General features: G+C 38.6%; 1 protein-coding gene across 6 annotated transcripts in view; it reads right to left on the bottom strand.

The window, feature by feature from the left end:
• Positions 1-6472: 6472 nt before the first annotated feature.
• Positions 6473-10293, bottom strand: part of SANBR (SANT and BTB domain regulator of CSR) — a 28725-nt gene continuing 24904 nt past the window's right edge. For all 6 annotated transcript variants that reach the window (XM_080407921.1, XM_080407922.1, XM_080407919.1 and 3 more), the window contains 3 exons: positions 10005-10093; positions 9539-9630; positions 6473-8509 (listed from right to left, as the gene is read on the bottom strand). In XM_080407921.1, coding sequence (XP_080264047.1) covers positions 8473-8509; positions 9539-9630; positions 10005-10093 — 218 coding nt within the window. In that variant the 3' untranslated portion in view covers positions 6473-8472. The remainder of the gene's footprint in view (positions 8510-9538; positions 9631-10004; positions 10094-10293) is intronic.

The raw sequence follows: 10293 nt of genomic DNA, 5'->3' as shown, positions 1-10293 counted from the left end.
TTGCCAGCTAGGCTAAGGAAGCATAGAAAATGTGGGGATAAATTAGTGTTAAACCTTTCAGATTGCACAGATTAAAGTGTCATCAGAATAATACAGTGTGCTACACAAATAAAGAAAACTAGAACAGAAAAGGCAAATACATCAAGTGGCCAGCACTGATCCTCTAATTCCCTGCCCTGCTTGCTCCTCTACACCCCATCTGCTCTCCCTACCGCCGCAATAAAACAAAAAAATGACTTTCAGAGAGGCTCCAGTCTGAAGCAGAGCAGAACTCTGGAAGCAGAGCTGGGTTACAGTGGCAGTGGTTCGTTCTGATGCAGGAGGGAAAGAAGAGATCAGCTCTTGTGGGCTGACTAGACAAGAAGAATCATAAACATCAATTTTTCTATACTTGTTTCCTTTCCCTTTGCCTGCTCTGTCTACTCAGATAGTGAGATCCTTGGATCAGGGAATTTTGGTTTTTACATTTCTTTATTCTGTTAAGCAGTGTGCCATGTAGACAGCTGCTGTACCAAGCCATGAAGACTATTGTAAATCAATTAATAGTACAGATTCATTACAAAAGACACTATGTAGAGCATTAAAGTACTAAGCACATTAGGGAGCAAATCATACAATTCTAGGATAGAATCATGATATTACCTGTATATTCATCCGAAAAGCCTGACAGTGTGAGTGGGTTGGGTATTGCATCGCAATTTATATTTGTGATTTCTAAAAAGAAAAGTAAAATTCATGTACAAATGATATAAGAGGGACTGTTTCCAGAAATAGTACAAAAAAGCTTATGCTATATAAAACCAGATACACAAACTATTTCAAATTAAGCTGAAAGACATTTATCATGGTGGCACCTTGACATAAATCTCAGGGTTTAAAGCAATACAATCTCACACAGAGTACGCAAATATTGGCGTCTGGGACTCAATCTATCCTTGCCCCAAAAAAATTTACAATTAAGGATTTCACATCTTAAAAAGCAGCTATCAAAAAAGGATGTCTACCAACAGAATTGTCCTTCCTTTGTACCCTGAACAGACTGAAACTTGGGCTTTTACCACCTGACAATAATGAATCACTGGGTTTTTTATTTCCTGCTGCAACATTTGTGGAAATCATTATCAAAATTACTTTTGAACCCTGGACTTGCAAATGTGTTCTACTCCCAAGAAAACTGCATACATAAAGCTGTTCACCAGGGAAATGTTAACAAGAATCCAAGAGCTTAGGGCAAAGGCACACTGATAGATTTACCTGAAATTTATTCGCCTTAAACTTGTATAGAAATTGACACTTTTGAAGTATAGTTTTTCCCCCCCAAGAAGTGGATTTTGTAAACAGTTTATTGTACCTCAGCGACCGCTCTCTACATTTTCTCTGTGTGATAAAAAGTGAAACTTTTTTTCTAGATCTACAAATTATACGCACAGAAATCCACCAGATTTTTTGCTCCTTCTCTGACCAGAATTACTCAGCAAAGCTGCCCCAGTGCAATCTATACTCTTAGGGATACCTGTGAAACTTTTGTGGTCTTAGTGGGTTTGCACCAAGGCTAACAGTGTCCCCACTCTTCTTCTTGCCATCCTTACCGTATATTCAAAGTGATACTTCGCAAAAGAAGTAGTGGGCTGTTTTTTACCTGGCTAGGCAGATGCCTTCATATTTGCACCACTTCATAGGATTTCATTTGTAAGTCAGCAGTGGACAAATAACTATACAAATAACTGAACAGAACCCTAGAGAATACTTCTGCAGTCAGCAGTTGCTGGTTATGGGTCTAATTTGCTGCCTCCACCTCTGAGTATTCAAAAGCCTACTTTGGAAAGCAGGGCTGCGGACTACTAACAAGATCACAAAACTGGAAGCTTGGAATTGGTCAGAATTTTATGTCACAGTTGAATAAAGGAAGTTCAGTAATTAAATAAAAACCCTTGTCACTTTTTTCCCAAAGAAAAAATTTCCCTCAGCCATTCCTGGTGATCCTCTGGAGCTAACAGAAACAAAGGAAAGACACTCGAGTATTTGCACTGTTGTCAAGATTCTCTAGGAAGGCTGAAGGACCACAATTATACTAAGACCTCAAGTTTAGGCATGCAGACACTGTTTCTACTCCTGGATTCAACTAATGGATGGCACAATTTTCACGTTCTGGAAGCCCTCTCTGCAATACACCAACAAGAACTTTTAATGGAGTCCTTACCACTACAATGAATACTGGATGTAAAGATGGTATCTACTCCAATGTAATTTAGCAGAATTTAGCAAGGAACGCAACTGATACCAAGTTCAAAACTATACATTCTCAGACTCATCTTCAGCCTAGGTATTTTATTTAATGTCCACTGCAGGTATAAAATAATCAAGCTCAGAAAGGTTCAAAGAGAACTTGTAAAAACTCACTGTAGATATGAGAGCAGTGGTTTTCAACTTGTGATCCCTAAGACCCTGAAAGGTCACAGAACACCTCCATGGGCACCAAGCAGATTTCTTGTTTAGATGTTGTGACTTTATCAGTCAACCGATCAATGTACTTCAAACTTCCAGGATTGTGATTTATATGAATTTAATAAATTCAATTTTGTTCAATTTCAATAAAAGCAGGAACAGACTCACAAGCATTTATAAAAAATAACACTACTTACTTTGTGCGTCGAGACAGATGAGCATAACCCAACTGATCAAAGCAAAAACTAGAGATCTAGAAAGCGCCATGAGCACTGCAGAAAAAGTATCACACCGGAGGCAAAACCAGATGTTTTTTTCTCATATATACTTGCAAAGAATCATTTCATTTGCCATACCATAAGTTAGTTATCTTGACAAATGTTTCAGTGAGAAAGGCAAAAGACTGGAATAAGCCTTTGAGAGCAATCCACAAACTATATAACATGCTTATCATTTTCAGCTGGCGAGATCAAAGTCCCTTTTGGGCAATAAAAATAGACCAACAAGGAAATGTCACTTTCTGTGTTAAAAGCACAAATAACAAAGTCTATTTTTATTTTCCTTTTCAGCATAGAGATGAGAATAAATAAATTAGCAAGATGTCCTGACCAATATGAGGGAAGCCCACAAGCCCACACACTTCCTGGGAAAGCAAACTAAATGGTGTGTTAAAAGGCAAAGGCACCAGCATTGTCCCTTTTGATCTCATAACGATAGCAGAGTGTCTTCTCATAACTCTGTACTTACTCCTTGTGGAACAGAATTCCTGTTGCGAAAACAGTAGTTACTATCTGCTGCAACGAAAACAGACATCTCTGAAGTGTACCTAGTATTTTACAGATAGTATACATTGAAAATAGGTTTAACAAGGCAGTTAAACTGTTTTACTTCAATGAAGTTTCCTGAAAAAGAAAAAAGGGACACTAAAAGCTTGCAGAGAATTTTCAAAGACTACAAATGATACAGCTAATTATGCAGTTTGTTTCAATCATTTGGAGGTAAACATACCTTTAATTCAAAGGAGCAACGGATTATGCAGTAAGGGAATTTTCCAGAAGGTCTTCTCATGTTTGTGCTAGCATGTTTTGCCACCATGGATACTAAAGTAATTACTATTGTTTGAATGAAAATGCAAAACATAATAAAATTGCACATAACTAAAAATTAAATTATCATTGTGCTTTCCTAGTCTTAAATAACTGAAATGAAAACACGGGAGCAATTCAAGCAGAAGCAATTAAAAAAAATATTAACAGGAATTCAGTCATGGGTGCCATCTCTTTTGAACAAAGGCCACATCCAGCCACCATTATGCACCAGTAGCATTATTACTAGAGCCAGTCTCAAGGCAGTTATTTTTCCTCCCCTGATTGTTCCCTATGATGGCCAGGCCTTAGCAAGTCTACATGGCAAAACAGAGATCTGTGCACAAAACACCTCCTGGGAAGAAGGAACAGGAAGAGAAGTTCTCGGATCTTGTTCACTGAACAGCATCACATACCTTTGTGCTATCATCACCAGCCCAGAGGCGACATAAGCTATTGGTACCAAAAAGATCTTCTAGCAACCAATCCTCTTGACTGTTAGAAATTATTTATGTGCTGGAACCTTAATCTGCTAACAAAGACCTCTTTTTTGATATTCCAAATCACAGTGAAGGCAAACCAGCTTCAACGTTTCCCAGGACCCCTGTTAGCAAGAGGTATCCCAGAGAGCTGGAAGCTCAGTGATGAGAAGTGCCATGAGACCTTAGAGGATAAAACTCCAGAAAGATCTCCCTCATTATCTTTGGGGAGGCAGCCTAGAAGCTGAAGGAGGTATGCTGTTCATGTACATGAAACCAGTGCAAAACCACATATAATTCAGAGGTCCCCTACAGTGTAGAATGAAACCTGCTGCTCAGATGCAGCACAATGCTCCATAAGCTTCAACACCCGTTTAGCTGGGAGGGCCCTAGTCCAAGGCTGCCATGCAGGTTTCTTCCTTCCTGCTTGGCTGCGGTTCTCAGGGATCAGCACTCCCAAGCCCAGACAAAGAGAAGCATCGTGACAGTTTCAGCCATTGCCATCTGTGTCCCATAATGGAATCAGGCCCAGAACAGAGTTCAGATGAAGTTCATTTGTTTTCTACACTTGGCATACAAGGAAATAGAAGGATGGAGACATGCATTTAAGGCGAGATGATTTGTAACACCAAATGAGCTATAGAACTAGCAGGAATACAACCCAGCAAGGGTGGGGTGGTAGAAACAGCATTTTTTTGCAACTGACATTGAACACCATTAACCACGTTGTTAACAGCCCAGCATCCAGGTAATCACCAAGGACCACACTGCTTGCCGAGAACCAGGACACAACAATGGTAAGCAGCAGGACAAACACTTCTCCCACACCAGACTGACAAGTGACAGGGATCTACCACAGGCTGTGCGGGAGTGCACAGCCCTCCCCAAACTGAGGATGTTGCCCACTTGCAACAGCAGCAGCACCTATCAAATTGGGAATCACAAGGGCTTTGAATACTGAAGTAGAGGAGCTCATGCAGCCCTGTGCAACTTTCTGTCAGTTGCTGTAGCCTTCAGACTGGCTGATGGCTCCATCAACCTCCACTGTCATGATGCTCAAAGACAGGATGAGACATTAACCTCAGGGCACAGCCATTCTGTGCTGTCACTTGGCCTCAGGCCTGGAAAAGCCTTTGGCTGGTTTTATTTATAGATACAGCCGATAGGAAATTCAACAGTAAATCTATTCCTGTAGAAAGATAAATTTAGGAAGTAAAGATGACTGCACTCATGTTAATTATTAAGAAACAGAGGGAAAAAAAACCCTCAGAACACAGTGGTACAGTTCATACAGATTAAATTTCAGCAAGAACAGCTGCAGGAGAAAAGTCTTAAGTGTACGTCTATGTATAGAGCTCTCCTGGATGTCAATAATAATGTAAGGTCTTACATTTGCCTAGAGTAGAGAGGGAGGTGCCTAGGACAAAGGGTAACGGCTTTAAGCTGAAAAAGGGTTGATTTAGATTAGATATTAGGAAGAAATTATTTACTGTGAAGGTGACAAGACACTGGAACAGGTTGCCCAGAGAAGCTGTGGCTGCCCCATCCCTGGAAGTGCTCAAGGCCAGGCTGGATGGGGCTTTAAGCAACCTGGTCTAGTGGAAGGTGTCCCTGCCCGTGGCAGGAGGTGTTGGAACCAGCTGATCTAAAGGTCTCTTCCAACCCAAACCGCTCCATGATTCCATGAACCTCCCATAAGGGCTCAAGCAAGCATCTGATGCACAGGAGCAGTTTCCCAACACGATACAGTATATGTCTGTACACACAACAAGAAAAGGGAACAATGTTTTTTAAAAAAAATGGATTCCCTTCTGGCAAAGAAAGAGTCACGTCAAATATGCCCATACTATTCATGGATTTATGTTTACAAACTGTGGCAACCCTATGTCCACATTTTTCCTATCACATCTTATTTTCTTGGAGCCATTACTGAATTTAAAAATCTGGCCCTTCCTCCAAGATTTCTGGACATCAAGCAAACAGGCACAGCTTCACAGTGTAGAGAGTTAAAGTACACATGACAGTAGGACTGCAGACATTCCAGTATACCAACTGCACATATATGGGACATCCACAGAGCAATTTCCAGAAACAGAATCATGGAAACTAATCCTATTTACAGATCTAACAGACTGTTTAAATGGTATGTTCAGCACTGCAGCAGTGGAAAGCTAAGTTAAACATGTTTGTAACATAGCTTAGTTTTAGAGTTTGCATACTTGGGTCACTTGTAGGTCAGCTCACTCATGAACTTCTAATCCAGCTTCAAAACTCAATGCAGATAAAAAGTCTTTTAAGTCCTCATAGATTTTGAGTAGCTCTGCATTCAATGATATCCTGTTCTTCACAGATAAAAGCCTGTACCATGATGCTGCAATTTAATCACAAATACATGTGCATGACTGAGACCATCAAACATTTACACACTTAGTTCTTACAAGTATCCATAAAGAACTCACACACTTCTTAAATTAATAACATTTATTTCCATTAAACCAAGACAAATTTTCAAAATTAATACAAGATAAAAATTCAAGGTGGTTGGCAAGGGGGGAAAAAGACAGACTGCACATAGCGTATGTTATTTTTATATGCTCAAAAATATTTTTGAATAAAACAATACTGGCACATAGAACTGGCATTTTCCCACAGAAAAAAACCAGCAGAATTCTCCCTTCTCTTCTAGTCAGTAGTTCTATGAAAACTAAACACACATACATGCAGCCTGCAACTTTCATAGCAAAATTTACCATAGGAATTTGGAACAATCCTCTATCTGAAGTCACAAAATTGTAGCAAAACACTTATTCTACTGCATTTTCATACCCAGTGGATTTTATAAGACTTCCCCTTTCAGCAAACAACAATCTGTTTTCCAGTGTTTACTGTAAGTGCTTAAAACTGCATTACTACTTGCAAACAAGCCTGAGGCATTAATAAAGCCTGATTTATTTGAAACAGATTAAAGCACTCCTGCAAAGTTACCACTCCTGCCTCAAATCAAAGCCATTGAAATCCAGTTTTGCCTGTTTGTTTCATTGGGCTCGGAACCTGCTGTAACATTAGACAAAACACACAATAAACAACATTGATTTTTAATTGTTTCAATAAAAATCTTCCACCTCGAAAGCAGTGTTTTCAAGTATTGCTATCCTAGTCTTCTAATGCCTACCGAAAATCCTCAAGAAACAAGACAAATAAAAAAGTCTGAATGGAGAGAAGAGTGCATTTAAACAATGATCTCCCCCTCCTTACCCCTCCCCACCCTCCCACCCAGGATCTTGCTGACTTTATTCCAAACTCACAATTTATTGTACAGCTGTGGCCTGGAATAAGCTTTCCCTGAGCGCTCTTTCTACCTGTTTCAAAAAGTCAGAATGTGTTTACTTGAATTCAACCATTATTATTGCCATTATTGCCATTTTCTTTGCTAATATGCAACGTATTTTCTAGGCAAGTTATTTTATTTGGTAGCCCTGGATTTCACACGTACACAAACTTGTATTCTATTGCTCCAAATACAGAACTTGAAAGTGCATCTGACTTCTAAACAGTATTATTCAGGCAGGTTTCAGAAAGTAACTAGACCCAAAAGATCTACATGCACAAATCTTCATAATGATACATCTCCATTGAAAGATGCAGAATTAATAGCATATCTGTTTAGAAATTTAGTGGCATAGCATCATTAAGAGACAGAACTGCTTTGCGTCCTAAGGTCTGGATATTAGAAGGGAACAAAACACTGTATTGTGCAAGAGGAATCAGATATGGAACAGGAATGGGTATTTATTTCACATCCAAGTAAAGCAAGCATTTCACGTGCAAGATGCAATAGTGCATCATAATGGCATTTATATAATCTTTGGAGGTCTAGTCTCTACCTGCTACCCACCTTCACACGAATGGGAGTTGTCTGATATACAGAAGGAAGCCTCAGAACCGCATTAAAATTTTTGCTTAAACTAGCCTAAATCACAGGTATTGTCACAGACTTTAAATGCAAATCCCCAGAGGACTGACCTAAAATGTACCATCAAATACTACACAATATAAATACACTAGGCGACTTGTGTTAATGCTGCTGACTGTATTCAGAATTCAGTAGTCTTGCTTTTCCCTTTTCAGTATTTCTAGCATACTAAAAGGCATATTTACGTCCTCCCCATAAAGTTAGTCTGATAATTTAACTTTGTAGATTTATAAAATATTTTCTATGCAACTTAACACAATAGCCTAAAAAAGCAATTACATTTAAATTTAAGAAATAGTATATTTACAATTAAAATAAGTACAGACCTTATTGGATTTGCATTAATTTATCACACAAAATAATTTACAGAGCTTAAAGTAATAAATAAGTCACTGGAAAGCTTTCAGAGATGTGCATTCTCCGTATGTCAGGGTGCAGTACGGTTTCAGGAAGCAGTAATGAATTCTGGCTAAAGTTTTTTCATCAGTCTTTATGTAGGACGGCCTTGACCAAAACGGGATTTTGACCTGGATTAAGAACACATAAGAAATGTATGTACATTATTACTATTAGAATTTTAAATTATCGCCCAGTCAGCTCTTTAGTACAGTATTTGTTTGAAATTACTTTCACATTAGAATGTCTTCTGAGAGAAGATAGCAAAAAAAAATAAATCCCTCTCCCAAAATCTATTATTGAGAAAGTTGCCTTTCTGCCAGGATACCTGTACCCACAAACTACATACTCATACAAAGGTACACAAGCTGGCAGAACTGTGATGTTGTAGAGTCCTAGAATTGTAGAACAGTTTGGGTTGGACCTCAAAGACCATCTAGTTCCAACCCCCCTGACACAGGACTACAGAAACTAAGTCACATGCATATTTTTTTGACAGAAGTAAGACCTGTGAGGAATTTGTCTGACAACATATTTGAGGCTTCCAACCCATCCCTTAAAAGTTGGTCAGCAAGTCTGCTATAAGCTTCAGCTCAAGAGGCTTAGCTGCTGGCCAAATTATGAGCAGTTCTAGGCTCTACACCTGCAGAGTGTGCCAGCTTCTCAGTTCATTTTTGGTTTACCCATTTAAGGTGTACAAGACTAGCAGGCAGTAACGTAGGTGTTTGGTGTGTGGGTGTTTTTTGGTTTTGTTTTTGGAAGCAGGCCAAAGAATATGCTAAAGAATCTTGGCTAATGCTTTTCCAGTTATCCATAATTTTGCAAAAAACTTTATCGGGAGCAGCAGTCAACATCCCAACACAGAAGCAATAAAGCTGTTCTTCCAGCATGGATACAAGAGTTTCATTCTCTTAGCTCTAATTTGACAAGGGAGGCTTTCACACCATATATGGTGTGAAAATATGGTGAAAACCATACTAAGAGACAAAATCCTCTTTAATTTGACAAAGAAAGCTTTCACACCATATATGGGTTAACCTGCTGGAGAGGATGCAGATTCAAAACAAGTATATGAAATGAGGCATGTTTTTCTGGAGACATCCATCACCTCCCCACCTGAAATCCATGTTCTGCTTTTCCCTTTTATTTTAAAATCTTACCTGGCATTCTTCTCAGCATTGTTTTGTCGTGCACTGACCTGCGCTGAGGCCTTTATCTGAGCTTCAAGTCTAGAATAAATGCCTCCTGCATACTGGAATATACACACAAAAAAAAAAAACCCACCAGGTTTTGACATTATTCCAATTTAATCAGTGACTTTTCATAAAAATCACTATATTCAGCAGAACCTATAGCATTCCTTGTTTCATTATCACAACGCAGTACTGAAAACTGTTAAACCCATCCTATTTTCCACACAGAGCTTTTTAAAGACAGTAAATTTTAAATACTATTTTAAACTATTTTCCACAAAAAAAAATGCTTGGAACAAAACAAAGACTGATAAAATTCAGTTGTTGATCTTAAGTATTGAATAGATGGTATTTTCATTTGTGTTACATATTTTTGTTAATCAAGACTCACTTCAATTTTGTAAACACTACATTGTGATAGGACAAATCTTACTTCTTTGCTGTCCTTTGACTTGACTCGATCAAGGTCTCCCAGTCTCATTTTTATCAAGTGCCCTGTAATCTCAGACATTCTTCTCTGATCTGTCAGAAATAAGAAAGAATATTTAGAACAGAGGTTTTCCTTGCTACTGAATACAAAGAAAGAAGAATTAGATGCACCCTTTAGTGATATTGTATTTGTAAAATTAGCTTTCTTTTCAGCTTATATAAAAATCTTGAGCAACCAATGCTCATACATGCAATGTAGCTATAGCAGTGTTCTTGGCAGAATCCAGATTCAG

Source organism: Falco punctatus (assembly GCF_963210335.1).
Source record: "Falco punctatus genome assembly, chromosome: 12".
Lineage (NCBI taxonomy): Eukaryota > Metazoa > Chordata > Aves > Falconiformes > Falconidae > Falco > Falco punctatus.
Note: the sequence above shows the minus strand (reverse complement) of the source record. Positions and strands in the feature narration are given on the sequence as shown.